Source organism: Stegodyphus dumicola, chromosome 7 (assembly GCF_044657685.1).
Source record: "Stegodyphus dumicola isolate Sdum_Otavi_A_Nest chromosome 7, ASM4465768v1".
NCBI lineage: Eukaryota > Metazoa > Arthropoda > Arachnida > Araneae > Eresidae > Stegodyphus > Stegodyphus dumicola.
In genome coordinates, this window is record NC_140774.1 from 164,963,327 (window position 1) to 164,980,212 (window position 16,886).

Sequence of the window (16,886 nt, forward strand, 5' to 3'; positions counted from 1 at the left end):
ATGAAAATCCACTGTAAAGAAGTTTATTCATAAACATCACTATTTACACATCTCATAATAGTTTTAATGCTGTTCACAAAGTCAACAGGTAAAATTTGTACAACCTGTAACTATTCCCCCATTACAACATTCAATATAATTTAACAATATGTTGCATATAATTTTTAAAAAATTTCCGTTGGTATGGAAAATTTGATTTCTGGAGTTTGATTTCTAACATTTGGCATTTAATTTTCCATCAGAAAATTATTACAGCATCTATAATGAGATTAAAAAATGTTCAACAATGAGACTGTGATAACATTTCAACACTATTTCTGTACAAAAAACACATACAAGGTGTGTAACTACAGAAAGTATAAAAAACTAGTCTATCACAAATATTTAAGTAGTTGCTGTATTTATCTCAATAAACATATTCATAATAAATCAAATGAAAAAAAATCACTATTTATTCTTTAAATGATATGTTTTATTTTACAATACATAAATTTGAAAGGGTAAGGAATATATGTACAGGTGGATACAATTTAAATAGGTAGGCAAAATTTAAATTTTATACAACATAAATAGGTAGGTAATGAAAAATATTAGATGTAGAACAAATTTTGTGAAATCGGAATTTATAAACCTGAAAAATGTAATGTTATAAATTATCATGTGTGTTTATGAAATTAAACTAGCTCTGTAGATATCAACAGTGAAAGAACTGAATTCATCGCTTTTTTATTTTTAATTATCCACTCTACAGAAATTAATAATTTCAGCTGGATAATTTCTGTACATGAATTTTTATTTCTGTTGGTACACATATGTATTTCTAAGATTAAAAACCATCTGAGAGCTTTTTTTAATATTCTAGAAAAATGAAAATTGTATCGAGCCACACTTTTGGCTTTCAAGTAGGTAATTTTTTCAAGTAGGCTTTCAAGTTGGTCAAGTAGTAAGAATATTATTTTGGAGGTTAGAAGTAATTGATGAACACACATAAGTGTTTACATTTATGACACAAAAGTTACCTATTGTAACAAAGGTAAATACTATGGTTTCTTTAGCTGTGTTTGCTGTAAAATGAAAATGTGGGCATTCCCAGTCATCAGATATGTACTATTTGTTTGTAGTTTATTAGTTGTTTTGAATTATTTTTGCCTGGTTCACAAATGTACCGGCTAGTATTTTCTCTGCTGCACATAAGTAGCACTAGATTTGTAAGACTGCCATTTTTTCTTTAAAAAAAATAATAGCAATTTGTAATAATTATTAGTCATAGTAGGTCATGTAGAGGAAAAAACATCTAAAAGATTTTCAAATTTAAGTTTTGGGAAATTCTTTGACGTAGTTAAGAAAACAAAAAGATAATAAAATAAATGTACAGAACTAGTATCTGAAAGAATTAATATTGGTGGGGGTAGAGTTAATATTAATATGACTATTAGTTCTGATTTACAGAGCTAGAAAGAGTATTATAATAAAATTTAAAATATTTTCATGTTTAAAATGATTTATTTATTTATTTTTTTACAATTTTTTATTCAACTGAGAACCACATTTTTATCCAGTGCTTTGCTATGATATATAGGTTCAAAATAAAAATTTTGACATTTATATGAATACATAATTTTTATAGTTTTTAGCTAAAAATTTGTAATACTGCTTGAAACTTATAAAAATTCCTCTAACTTCAAAATAAGAATAATACAAAATTTAGGTATTTTCCACTTAAAAGGGCACTAGTTGTAATTGTGTGCCAGCATGTCAAATGTGGTAAGCTATTTAACTTATATCACAAGTAGTTATGCAGTGAACTTAGGGAAAGAATGTATATCGATTCAGATTTTCAGTATGGACTTTTGGTAAGAGGAAGAAGGAATCAGTATGGATTACAGGATTTGGTGATTACCAAATGCTTCAAATAGCTGCAGTTAAAAATTCTTCAAAGGTATATCATCCATAATGCAAGACTCCAGAAACTGAAAAATGAAACCATACTTTAACACTATCAAAGCACCGAAATAGCACTACAGTGAAAGACCAGAAAGGTTTATGGAGTGAATACTGGTTTGAAGATCTGTACATCTTTTCTCTGATTGCTGTTTGATTTAGGAATTCCATTAACTGCAACTATAGAAATTAATGACCATACAGTTGTCAACTGGAATAGTTGCATGTATTTTTATTTGAAAATTCCTGTATTTGTGTTTGATTTTTGTATTCATTTTGGATTTAATAAAATAACCATTCTTTTCATTTTTTCTGTAAACATCAATAGAGATGCTCTATCTAATTAGTTCGATTTCATGCCAGCATTTATGTTTGATGCCTTGTTAATCAAAAAATACCAAAGTTTGAAACTATTTCATGAATTCTAGAAATAATTATCATTATTTTAATTTTGAAATCAAATTTATCTTTGAATTAATATATCTCAGCTATGGACATATTGCAAGATTCATTTATACCCTGTTACAATAATTAATACAGCTGCATGAAGAATATTTTGAATTTCAAGAACTGGAAGAAAAAAACAAATCAAGACTGAATTAGAAACACATGTCAGTCAACAAAATGACTGTAACATTCTAACACTTTACTGAGGTGTGTACATAAATTGATATACTAGTCACTATATCTAAGTACATATTTGAATATATTTAAGTACATAAATGAAGTTTTCTGAACTAATCAAAATTTTACAAATGAAAAACTGAGTTTCTAAATATGGATCTCATGGAGAGTGTTTCGGGTACTTACAAAGTGAGTAGTTTAAATACGTGAAATAACAGTGATTATCATTTTATAATACTTATCTGTATCTCCATATGTATTTGGCAGTATAGATTCCTGTTTTTTCATCCCTTGTTGAAAAACGTAGCATTTGTAGTCTAATAAAATCAATTTAATAGTTATAATGTTCATATGATGGTAATTAACCATACAGTTATATGTAATACATATTTAAAATCAAAACATGAAAGCCTGCTAATTTTACATATGCAATCTTGAGACACAGTACAAAGGAGTACTATTATTATGAAGATTCGTGAGTATGGATTGTTAGGTTTCCTGCTAAAGAATTCTTAATCATTTATATTTGTGTATATATAACTTCATTATTTTGGGAAAACATAAGTTGCTATCAAATACTGAAATAAACATTTAATATTCTGTAAAAAAACAATATATTAACATAAAATAACAACTAAACTACCAATAAAGTAGAGAATTTGTTGAATATAATCCATATAAAGCATAAGCTTATAATGACAAGTATTTTCAAACAACAAAAATTGTAATGAAAAAAAAAATTGAGGATGGTAAATTATTTTAATTATCATTAACTTTTATCAATAATTCGATAGCTGAAATAATTGAAAACTGAAATTCATTTATATACTCTCAAAGATGCCATTTCAAAATAAAGTAATAAAAATCATTTTAAAACTTCAAAATTTTCAGTTTTTAGATTGTTAATCTTACAGGTACTCTTCTGTATTTCTCAAGAGATATGATCATTAATTACACTTCAGCTGCTTGGCTTCCTTGTTTTTCTCTTAATTAAAATAATTCACATTATGTACACTTTCTCTTTACTTTGATTTGAATAATATAAACAAAATTTTCTTTCTGATAAACCTTTCCCACATGTATTATTTTGATTGTTCATTCAGCAAACAGGGGCATATTTAAATTTTAGCCACATGGACAAAGAAAAAATACTATTACTCTACCAATAAAGTTATACCTAACTTTACAAATAAACTCATAAATGAGCTAAATGGTTATGCAGGATGTAATCCATCTAGCAATTTAAAAAATAGTTCTAAGGAACTATATAAGGACGTGTTGTTGATTTTATAATTAAAATTTTCAATATTTGCTTCCATTAGTTAGCTGCCTAATGCTAAAATCATATGCCCCTGTTATTAGGTTTTTCCAGACATAATAGGAAAATGACCAATAAAACACATTTTATACATCGATTTGCAAAATCTTTGATCTTTCTACGAATAAGTGTAATTTTACACTTCACCCTTGATTGGCTTCATTCACATTCAGATGCATTCTTCAATGAAAATTGGAATGTTGCTGTATAATACTTGTTATCTGCTGCTATGATGTTACCTGGAAAGTATAATGAGTAATGAGTTTAGTGCAAATTTTAAAAATAATTCATTTAATAATGTAAAACTGGCACATCTTATTAAAATCTACAATAGATGTAATAGCAATAAATCATTCCTTCATTTTGATGGAAGAAAACACAATAGTAATCAAAATTTGCAAAAAATATGTGGTGATTTAACTAAGAATGTACAAATTTCTTGAAAGAATAGATTGTACAAAGAGAAGTCGGAATCATAAAGCAAGTCAAATTGCCTGTCATCATTATAATGTAAGCATGCGTTTCATTTTCGTCAAGTTTTATTCCCATAACTAAAGGGGCTCACCAGTGGATGAGTGGTAAAGATGCTGAACACTGGTAGTTAATTATTTTTATGATATTTTGTGATTTAATTCAGTTTTGACGAAGAATTAAAATTAATCCTGTAGTGACCTATTGGAAACACCTCACATAATGATCATCATATGAAGCGGATTACGTTTATTAAGCACCTATATCCTTTTTATCAAAATTAATGACCAATTTCTGTTTTCAAAGTTAAAGTATGTACTCAATCCAGCAGACTGTCTAAGAATACTTCTATATGGTGAGCCCTGCATGGCCTATTTACACCACTTGTGAAGGCTTTCAGATTCTTGTCCATTCTGGGGAAGAGGAATCGCAGCAACAGATGTAAGCATCCCCCCGACATTCTTATTCGAAGAATGAAAAGCTGTGGTTTATGAGGTTAGTGGGCTAAATAATGAATTTCTTTCCTTTTTCTTAATAAGTGCACCCATTATTGATATACTTTTTTAACATTTATATTACTGAAGATGATTTTACTTCCCTGCCTCTGAGGGGCAAAAAATAATAATAATTTAAAAGATTCTCTCGACGAAGTTTGAGGAGTTGCATAGAGAATTAGTTATCATTTGGATTTGTGTTCTGCTGTTAATGACAATGAAATGTAGTAAAGGCTTTTAAAATCTATGGCAGTAATTAACTGTAGTAAAAATATTTCAGAGAATATTGGCTAACTTCTAGTACCCTGTAAATTAATAACTAGTTCTGAAGTTGTCTTTCGACTCCTGTAATTGTTTTGAAGGGAAAACTTACCTCCCAAAAGTTAGAGTATCATCTAGAACAAGTGTATGATTGCTTCCATAGAGTGAGGTAACTGGCTGGAACTGGCTTCCTCCATCGTACATGTCCAAAGGATAAAGATCTGTTGCTTGCACCTGGACAGACCCTGAACTGTCACTTTTGTTGTCCTCTGGGCAATTTATGAGTTCAACACGGGAAGATGGTCCATTGTATAATTTCTTTGTGTTTAGAGACGCTTGTGAACCTGAAGAAGTGAAACAGAAATTTTTGGTATAGCTGATGCTGCATTGAAATAATATATATATATATATATATTTTTTAAAGATCGCCAAAACTTGAGAGAAAGGGAGGATTAAAAATTCGACCCTTGATGTATCTCTAGAAAAAAGTTGTCATGTGGTTTTAAATCCGGACTTATCGATGGCCAACATACTAGAACCATATGCTTGTTGGATAGCAAGCCAGATTTCTGTCCAAGTAAATTTTAATTTCCTGGTACCAGTGCAAGGGAGCATCATTTAGGATAAATATTAAATTTTTACTATGTTACCTCGACAGATATCAAGAAAGCTCACATGGAGTTGTTGTCCTGTTAAACAGACAAATAGAGAAGGTGGTAAACTTGAAGACTCTCTATAAAAGTATTAAATGCTTCCTGATAAAGAAACAAACACTTTTCAGTTTTATGAGCACTTAACCTATCTATTTCTTTTACTTTAATCCTGTACATAATTTTTTTCTCGGAAATATTTCCTTTGGTAAATAATAGAAAACAACATAAACTGCTTTTAATGGAATAGTCAGTTTGATTTTAATAAAACTGCTTTCTATTTTTAATGTCCCATAACTAATTTATAAATAATTCTGTTTCTTGTAGTGAAATTAATTTGTTTTAATTAATTACACTAAAGCATTAAATCAAACAGTAATTTGACAGCTCTATCAAAAGCAAATTTCTTTTTATTAAATTTGACTTGTCTTTTCGCCAGTTACTTGCTAAAATTTTAATGTTATAGTATGATTCACTCTCTATAATAGGATTTACTTTACATTATAGTATGATTTACTTTATGTTTGCTGTAGAAACCCTGAGTATGCAAAACAAGTTACATGAGACATAAGATACAGCATAAGACATTTTATGTACAAGACTGTTTTTCTGATGACATATATGCGATATATAGGAAAATCATCCATATAACACCAAAGACCACCTCCAGAATGCAACAAATAGTACCTACCATATAGCACAGGAGCTAACGTGGAGAAAGTTTTCTGGGAAGAACCATACAAAGAGTGGCTGTAGGTAGTTGGCTGAAGATGGGCCTTGAGGTCCTGATCTCTGGCTTGCCTCGATAACTTGCTGTAAAGATATACTTTGCGCAAGTATAAGAATATCATAATGATAGTGGCATTCACGAGATTGGCAGCTGCTATAGTGGTATCTCTGTAGTGTGGAGACAACTGGGTAGATAGAATCGTCCATGCCAGCCATACGACGGCCACAAGAATGGCACAAGCTAATATCCATCTAGATTCTCTGTTGTTATCTTGGCACTGCCATGTCAAAAGGGCAAAGAGGGTTGTTATAGCCAGGAGAAGCATGACGTAGATGAGGGAGACCACAAGACCTTCTTCAAATGTGGTAGGTGGAGCACATCGCCACACCTGTTCGAAAGCTCCGGTTTTGGGTGGCATAAGTATCAGCCAAGCAGCAGATAAAACAATCTGCGAGGGTGGGGAAAAAAAGGTGATATGAGTATATGCACACTGTTCTCAATAGAAAGAACATTTTTATTGCTTCCATATTAATAATGCTCATGATATACAAAATTAGATTCATAATAGATAGGCATGTTAAATTTAAACATTATGAAATATAATCAACACAATGAAAATGTATTTTTTTTAATGTTTAATACTTTTACAGGTTAGATTAATGGCTAATGAATAGAGATGATGGAGCTGGTGAAAAAATTTTCCTTTCCTATGGATTTCACTAAAGCAGCGATCCTGTCCGATTCAAAATTGCCTTCTCTTGTTAAATATTTACTTGTGTCTTTTGGATTTTGCATTACAGGATTATCTTAAAGCAATTTGACCTTGTGGGTAATTATTGATTTGGCCAGGTGATATGAAAACTTATATTCAGTAATCGCGAATCATGTAAGTAACTATGATGAAATCGATGATAAAATTAGATATTTACACATATTAGCTAATATTCAGTAATTTTGTGTATTTATAACTTTTTGAAATATATATTCATGATTTATATATAATAAGGTATTTTACGTAATTAAAATAAAATAATTATTTATATTTGTTATTCTTCTAAATGTTTATATTATAAAATGTGTAACTTATATTGACTATTATTTTATTTTTTTACAATTAAAATTATAATAATTTTTCACTGCATATTCTATTTCATTTTTCTTCCTTCCTTCTCTCTTTTCCTAATTCAATACAGTCCATTTGTTAATCTTATATAGCAAATGAATCTACACATAAGTTATATAGTTTTTGATATATATACATATACCATAGATGTTTTCGTAATTTAAATAATTTTTCTTTGAAAAATTCAAGTAGGTGTACGATGTTCAAATCGATTAATTATTGATTGATTAATGTAAGGATTTTCTACGTATTTTATTTATCAGTGGGCTTATTTTTCATGCGAGCATATATCTATGTGAGCTTTTTTCTGTGTGAGCATATTTCTAAGTGAGCATTTTTCCATGTGAGCTTTTTTCAATGTGGGCATATTTCTGTGTGGGCTTTTTTCCTGTGAGCATTTATACCTGTGAACATTATTTTGTGAGCATTATTCCTGTGGGCATTTTTCCGGTCACCATTTTTTACAGCGATAAAAATTACTCTGTTATTGATAACTTATGAATCCTAAGAAACATTGGCATGTTTATAAAATCCAAATCTTTGTATCTTTTGATAGATATGTATTCCTCCAGGGAAACATTAAGATTATGGAAAATACAATATGTAAACTAATACACTGAAATAAGTAAACATATATTCAAATAAGAAACCTCACAGTTCTTTCATACCTGAATTATTACTAATCCAACTGCAATTACGAGAAGACCAGCAGGACTGGACAGTCGTGTACCATCACTAAGAATACGACTACCGTTGTAGCCCATGAGTCTCCAAGTGTTCATAACTTTCACCAGCATTCCCGAGAAGATGACAGCATATGCCAGTCCGAGACCAAATCTGCGAATACCGCATGTTCCTTCCGTAGGTGAAAGCACAAAAGCAAAGTTGACTGCATACAGCAGCAGAAGTCCAAACAGAATCATATATCCGAGTACCTGAAAAAGCAATACAGTATACTATAATTACTACATACGAACGTCAAAACATATTTACAGTACCCGATAATCATACTCCAGGAAAACTTTTATACATCTTTGTTTTTGGCTATTAAGAATTTTAACATTTATACTGTGCTTTCAGAATATCAACGAAAAATTTTATCTTTCTATTAATATTTCTAAGAGAAATCCTGTGCTTATTAAGCACTTAGTGTAAAGTGAGCAGGTGTCCCCGTTTGTGCATGCCAATAGCGTAATTCAATGAAGTAAGGGATGTGCACGAAAAATATAATGATATCTGAGAATCTTCCAAGATTTTGAAAATAGTTGACATTAATTTTGCTGCTCTGCACCAGATGTTGTTGTGACTTATCTCGCTTGTCTGACAGTAACATCAGAACAAGCCCACCCACGAAATTCACCGTTGCAAGGTGAACAAGACTTTGCCTGTCGTTGGCTAGAGCCTTGAACCCCATGCTGGTGACAGTACGACTTCACTCAGTTCCGCTCCAATTTTGATGGAGGGTCTTCCACCTCTCTTCCCTACCAAGGGAGAGCTCTCGAGAGGATTTGCGATTCGCCATGTAGTTAGAGGGCTCCATGCTGCAAAGACACTATGACATTTACAAACATCCATGTCTTCTCCTTGATTCCAACACGGGCCATTCGGTATCCCCTAACCACTATATCGTTTGGGCGGCTGGGATCAAAGTAAATTTATGTTATTAACCGTTAGGTGAATCTTCTGTCATCTTGACTATTCGGAATACATTTTGATTTTGCACAGAATGAATGCACATAAGAAACTGAAAGTATTAACCCTAACAATTCTGAAGAGAACGTTTATTAACTCGCATTGTGAAGTGATGCATTAGTTGTGTAAACAAAGCGCGCATATTTGTCTGTGAAGGTACTTTTCTCGGAAAAAAAGGAACTCCCATTTTAAAGAAATTCAGAATGGTCGCTACACACACTACTTCATTCATTTCTATTATTAATGTTTAAAGATGTATCCATTGGCCCGAAGATAAATTTTCATTCGCGGCAAAAGTTCTGCCTAAGAACAAACTAAAAGCGCATGCTTTCACCTACATGAGACACAAGAAAGCAGCTGGAACGTTCCATTATAGTGAGCCATGCATACGCTAGTGTTCCATTATGTTCCATTTCATCAGAATAGAGCAATTTCAATGGGAAATGCTAAATATACATTACAAATATTACATAGAGTGCATTACTAAAATTCTGTAAATATCTTACTATCATTACAACTATAACGCTTGACTACAACACCAATAATTTTCGTCATAACTCCATATAACAATAACACCTGGCAAAGTTTTAAGGCTTCTCTGCCATTACGCTATAACACGGGTAATATCTGGCATAATATGACAGCCGCACACTTCATATTTTCTGTTGAACAGAAAACCACTACCAATGTCGATGCATTTTCAGAAGCAGACATACGTGGTGACACAAATAGGCAAAGCAAAAATTCCTTTTAAAACCTCTGCTTAACGCTTTGTTCTATTCGCCATTAACGAGAACACCACCACCAATGTCAGTGCATTTCTTCTTCTGAAGATTTGACAGTGAGTGACACCAATTGAAAACATAATATTGCTTTTTAAAGCCTTTGGAAGTTCTTTTAAATCTCTGTTTAATGCTCTTTTCTGTTCGTTGTTAGACAGAACACCACGGCCAGTGCCGATGCAGCTTTTCAGAAAGTAGTTTTTCAGTGTGTGATAACACACTAATGGATAAGGTAATAGTGCCCATTCAAACTTGTGGAAATAATCTGCTTAAAAGTTCATTCTATTCTGCCGGTCTGACACCAACTGATTTCTAAAGCTTTTCCTAAAAACCAAAACTCTTATAAACACTCTATAACATGGAAAACGATGCACCGAAAAGGAATTATCCGAATGAGACAAAATTACGTGTCCATACATTATTATAGACTATGCCAATGATTAACTGCTGGCAGCCAATGAATGACTAGCTGGAGCTCCAGCGTCTCGCAACGGAGTATCCCGATGGTGTATAAAACAGAGAATATTCCAAAGCTAAGGCATGACTTCCATAAGAATGTGGTTCCATTGACCCACGTGGACTGCGCCAATGCCTTTAAGACGAGTTCACGAACAGTATGAGAAGATGGCACTATCTTAGAGAGGACACGCTACTGGACTAAAGCAGGATGCACAAATCGCATAATAGCTAGATATTTGGGATCGAAATCATGCTACCATTTAACGATATTGGCAGGAACGAGTGAATCATGGCCATACATAGCGTAAAGAAGGTAGCAGTTGACAGAGAGCGACGACAGAATACAAGAACAGCGTGATCGTTCCCCGATTCCTCCTTCCCCCGATTTCAGCGATCCGACGTGTAACCGAAACAGTAGTTACTGCAATGACCACTTAGGAACTCAGCCAACTGAGGTAACGGAGGCCATTGCGCCGATTTACCCTCACCGCTGCGCATGCGCATTCGACCTGGTATATCGTCGATTACAACGCTTCGAACTGAGCCCCGGCGACCAGCGAAGATGTGTCTAAAGATTTTCAGGACAGCGGTGGGATATAACCTGAATGTCGTCATCCGCACAGCCGGATAACCAAGAGTTATGGTATGAGGTGCCATTTCAGTTGATTGTCCTCCATGACACCCTTACAATACAGCGGTGCGTCGACGAGATTCTACGGCTCTAAATGTTGTCCTTGTTTTCACAAACCCCTGGACTTACATTTCAACAAGATAATTGCCTGCTCGTACAAACGACGCTCCTTTCTACTACTTTTCTTCGTGCTTCTCCAACACTTCCCAGGCCGGATTTCTTCTCAATATAGCACTTTTGGGGTCTGATAAGCAGGTGTTTCGGATCGTCTCTTTATCGCGTTGATCTGACTTGGCAGTTGGAACGCGTATGGCAAGCAATCCCACAGGAGAACATCCACCAAACTCTACGAACCAATTCCAGCTGGATAACAACTTGCATCAGAGTCAGAGGTGGGCCAAAGCATTATTGATTTTTCTTTTCCCTATTGCTGCTGTATTTCTTGAATAAAACATTCAATTCCTACGAGTATAATACTGTTAGTGTTTCGTTTTCAATACTTGTACGTCACATTTCTAAATTTCGGCCCATTTTAATAACTTCGGTTTTTATGTTATAGAGTGTATTTTAGTGAAATTAAGCAATTTGCATCTCTTCGCGTGTTTTATTTACTTACTTGACGCTTACGCAATCCTCCCTTAAAAATTAAAAAGTGACTGATAAAATATGAATTGCAGTTCTTAAATTTTTAAAATTAATAAAACTTTAAGCTTTCGTGAGAGAATTCTTTCTAGAAGGATTTAAAGCATAAATGAGTCAAGAGTTAGCAGTAAGTAGTTCAGTCAACATTTCAGACGCATATGTCCGCAGAGAAGGCAAAGGTCACTCACTACCTTCAAGGACACCAAAGCTGCGAGGCGGAGCAATTACTAAAGTACAGTAAGTTACAGTAAAGCCTGGTAATGCCGGAATTCCCGCAAGATAATTTCGTAACTTCATTACAAAATGTATGTCGTTGAAAATTCTTATTAAAAAAGAATGATTATGATTTTATGATGATTATGAATTTATCATGCATTTAAACCGATGAAATGATCTTTATTAATCAATTATACAGCAGAAAAATATTCTAGAACTTACCGTAGTACCAACAGTGATCGGGAATGACATCAGGAAGTACAAGGCACAAATGATGACTAGTACCATTCCAAGGACAGACAATGCTGTGACAATGATGCCCCAGACTGTCTGGAAATTTGCATAGATGGGTTCTTCAGAGGACAAATAACTCTGTGTGCTCCCCAGCTGAGTCATGCAGTTGCCGCATTCTTCTTTACATTTCGATTTTGGTATATCTTCTGTCGAGAACATAATTTTGGCATCTTCTATGAACAGAATACCATCTTTCCAGCTTCCAATCTGCAAGTGATAAAAAAGCTGTTCTCATAATTTAGGAAACATTGTTAAAAAAACAAATAAATAAGAATGATTTTAATGAGCCAGTTAATTCAAATAAAATGAGCGGCAAGGGTTGACGTTGATTATTGCTATTAATTAAATATTTTATTTGAAAAAAAGCGTTACTAAGAAACTATATTTCAGTTGTATAAGAGCTTAGTAAAATCAATATGGTCATAGTTTAGTGGAAAAAAATATATTTTTTGTATGGCTATGATCCTAGAGTAATAAAACTACATATGAATATTATTAACGAATTTTCAGCTTTTACGGCCTATGTAAAAGTGCTGTCGCATACCAAATACAACAAAATTTCAAACTAAAGAACGTTATACATTAGTAAATCAAAAGAGAATATAACTGAATGTCATAAAGGAGAAAAAAATCAGTTCCCAGTTATTCTAATTTATTTCTTACTCATCACTCAAGGAATAGCGAAGAAGATGGCAGAAGTCCAAATTGCGAAATTAAGTATCATGGTGAATTTTGGTCTCACCAGAGTCAAACTTATATTTTACAAATAAGTTTTTACTGAATATAATTATAGGATATGGAGACTGCCTAAAAAGTTAAGAGCTCGTAAATTTAACGAAACTGAGTTTTTTAATTTAAAACTACGTTAATAAGAAATATCTGGCTTATTTAAAACATTATTGTTAGCTTGTAGTATACAGCTATGATGTATGGTTTTGAAAGTAAGAAGGACGAAAGAAATTTTATGATGATGATGTATATCAGCTAGGTCACAATGGAGAACACGTTTATTTCTCCAGTACGTTGCAGAGCAATCACCTAGCATATCCTTTTTAATTAACTGTAGAGCATACCTGCCAACATCCGAATAAAATACAAGACTGAAAAAATCTGGAGAAAAATGTGAAATGAATTTTACACAGGAAACTGATACAGACATGAAAGTTTTAAAATAGTTACCGAAGGAAAAGCATTGGTCATAAAAATGGAAAATTTGGCAAATGAAATTAATTTTAATATACTTACAGTAATGCTTCTGCTTTTATTACATTCGGAAACTATGTTATACAACATTTATAATCACGTTTAAAATTCAGAATTAATAAAAAATCGACAAAATGAAAGATTAAAACAAAACAGAGGGAAAGAAAATAGTATAATTAAAAAAAAAAAAAAAAAAAGTAAAGTCTGAAAGGAATCAGGTTTTAACGGCTCGCCCAAAGGGGTCTGTTAAGTTTTTTTTACACTGTCGCTGAGCTCGCAGTCTACCAGTCTGCTCTTCAACTCAATCTTGCTAACCCATTTCTTTAGCTTTATTTGAAGAAAAATGAGGCTTTTCGCACTTACGCCATATGCAATTCAACAGCAAAACGAAAAATATTTTTAAATATTCACAATAACATAAGTTTAGAATTCTCGATGTAGCGTTAAATTTGGTATAAATTTTTCTCTTTTTTCAACCTTTAAGTGACTTGCAAAACTTTGTCTTTTTATTTACTATTAACGTTTTATGTGTTAAATTTATTAATTAAATATCATGTTCTTCCCACTTAGGCCACATAAAAGTTAATTCAACAACAAAAATCACAAAATATTTAAAAACATAATATCTTCAGAACTTCCGGGCGGTAAAGACGCTGAACCCTGGTAGTTCGGTCCGAGGTTTGAATCCCACAAACGAGCTGGCTGCATGGCCGTTTTCGTGGTTTTCCCCATGTGTAACGTGTATACAAGCCAGTTTCCCTTAGAAAGTCCTCCACGAAGGCATCCCTCCCTTTAGGCAGATAGCCCTCGTGTGCTTTGCCGTAATTGAATAATCCAATCCAATCAGAATTTCCGACTGACAGTCTTGAACACTAGAGATAAAAACGTTTTATTCTGTACAATGTTGCCACTGCTCGCTTTCTAATCATTGAGTTTATTAATCAAAAACTTATTAAAGTTTTTTAAAATTCGAAATTCAAAATTCGGGCTTCCAGGTTCAGATATTCGGATAAAAGACTATCTTATTCAAAATTTGATGGCTCTAGGTACCGTCGTCTTTTTACAATGCGAAGAACATACATACAAATACGCAGATTCCTCATTATTTAATTTCTTTAAAAATAATACAGAACGATAATATTTGGCGGCAAGAATTTGAAAAGTGATACAGCCGTTCATAGTGGACAACTCAAAATTCCATTTCGAGACTAAGAGACCCCCCCCCCATTCGGGCCAACACCCTTTTGGGCTGCGTTCTTTCCTAAAAGACGTTAATTTCAATGTTAGAGTTATTTTAATGATAAATTTACAACGTTATTCCGTTTATTAAGAAATCCGCCATGAAATTCGCATTCATCAAATCAAAACTTTTGTAGCCAAATTGTTCTTAATATATTCAAAAGATCATCACTAAGTCGACAAATCTATCGATGCATTAGAGATAAGTTAATTTAAAAATTAAAATTAAAAGAAAATTCTCGCATTCGTTTTCCAAAAGGAAAAAACGTTTTTTTGATACAATCGAATACAATTAATTTGAATTCTTTCCAAAAATAAGTGCTTGAAGTACACATTTGGCAATAAATCGCCAAATTCATAGGATCTTTGCAGTCTTTACAAAAAAATGGCGAAATTGTTTTAATAATGAATTTTGTGAGATAGAAAAACTGAGCAAATTTTTAAACTGAGCAAAATTACGAAAAATTCGTAAAATTTGGCGAATATGATAATACAAATTGCAGGTATTTGCCTTTGTTTGTTTGTAAAGATGAATTTCTTTAATTGAGTGAAATGTGTAAATGTTAACCTCCTAAATAAACATTGATACACAGAGTTATTTTCCTTTGTAATTTAAAAGCTTGAAAGTAGATCTTTCCGTGTTAAAACTGTATTTTTTTTGCACTTGATTAGGAATTTACAAATCAAGAATGGTGAGCTCTTACTTTGAATTACTTTCACTATAAATAATTTTTTCTGTTAATTGACGAAAATTTTTCAGATTACAAGTTATATTTCAGATTACAAATATCTGGTCTCATAGACAAGTACTTAACAGCAATTTTTTCAGACGCATATTTTCATGTTATCTGATTATCATATTGCCCTCCTCAAACAAAGAAAGTTTCTGTGTAAGCAGGCTAACAACTGGGCCTTTTTTAACTCCAAATCAACTAACTATTAACAAATCTAGTTAATATCATTGATTAAATTAATTCTAGGGGATATCGATATGACTAAGGTAGGGCTCTCTAAAGTGGTCGATGTGATACTGAGAAGGGTCGACTGGATTTGACGAAAAAAATATATTAAAATTCATTAAATATAATATATATAAATAAATTGTAACTATTTGGTTTTAAAACTAATTTTATCCTATTATAAATACATAATAATTACACTTAAAAGATAGGTAATGCAAGCGCAATTTTGGAAGCACGGATGTAAGACCACTGAGATGTAGAACCGCAGCAATGTTGTTAAGCGTAGATACTTGATCCATATTAAAGAGGAACAAGCCGAGATAAATTAATTTTCTTTTTTTTTAAACTCACATTTATGGCCACAATTTACTTGGCACTTAAATGTGCCTATTTCCAGAACATTTATATTTTTTATACTATGGTGGTAGAAGCGAGCATAGCGAAGCATCCACCCACCACAGAAGTTAAAGCGAAAAGTGACGTATCAATTCAGAGGAAGAAGGGAGGGAGTCAAAAGTTTCACTTCGAGTTAAAAAGTTTTGTTTTACAATTATTTCATTGGACAAGAGGTATCTGCGTTATACTTACGTAGGATCGCATGATTAATTTGAATGACTTATAGCGCTATTTTTAAGATAGAGATATAAAGTCCCCAAATTAAATAAAAAATAAAAGAGGTTACAATCAATTACATTTAGAAGTTTGCTTTCATATTTTTATCTTAAATATTTATATTGTGTTTAAAAGGAAGAAAAAATTTTTGTAATATATTTTTGTTTGCTGTAAAAAATGTAAGTAATCGAAATAAAATGAGTTATGAGACTAACGGCTTCCACTTTGGAAAGTTTATTTCGGATATGATTTATAATAGCCTTACATTTTTAGCGGTTGTTTAAACATAAAATGAAAAAAACTTGGAAGGGAATTAGAACTATCTTTTCGAAGTAAGTTTTTATTTTCTTTCCTTTTTACTTTTGAGATATATGATATATTAAATCATTATTTAGATATGATAAATTGGGCTAAATTTATTATTGAATTGTATATATATATTATATATAATAATATATATCGGGATAATAATATATATATAATAATATATATCGGGGAATGCTTACTCGAGCGATATCACTTTTACTGCAATTGCTTTTCAC

The 16,886-nt window shown here is 32.2% G+C and overlaps 1 protein-coding gene and 1 long non-coding RNA gene across 5 annotated transcripts in view; one reads left to right on the top strand and one right to left on the bottom strand.

The window, feature by feature from the left end:
• Positions 1–7: 7 nt before the first annotated feature.
• LOC118190517 (uncharacterized) overlaps positions 8–16,886 on the bottom strand; it is a 309,842-nt gene continuing 292,963 nt past the window's right edge. For 3 of the 4 annotated variants that reach the window (XM_085821045.1, XM_085821046.1, XM_085821047.1), the window contains 5 exons: positions 12,257–12,535; positions 8,281–8,547; positions 6,451–6,937; positions 5,222–5,453; positions 8–4,122 (listed from right to left, as the gene is read on the bottom strand). In XM_085821045.1, the coding sequence (XP_085677171.1) occupies positions 4,119–4,122; positions 5,222–5,453; positions 6,451–6,937; positions 8,281–8,547; positions 12,257–12,535 (1,269 nt within the window). In that variant the 3' untranslated portion in view covers positions 8–4,118. Of the gene's footprint in view, positions 4,123–5,217; positions 5,454–6,450; positions 6,938–8,280; positions 8,548–12,256; positions 12,536–16,886 lie in introns of those variants that run through there. The other variant, XM_085821048.1, reaches the window with a different exon arrangement.
• LOC146996579 (uncharacterized) overlaps positions 7,006–16,886 on the top strand; it is a 40,932-nt gene continuing 31,051 nt past the window's right edge. Inside the window, exon 1 of the long non-coding RNA XR_015042241.1 lies at positions 7,006–7,375. This is a non-coding gene — a long non-coding RNA (uncharacterized LOC146996579). The remainder of the gene's footprint in view (positions 7,376–16,886) is intronic.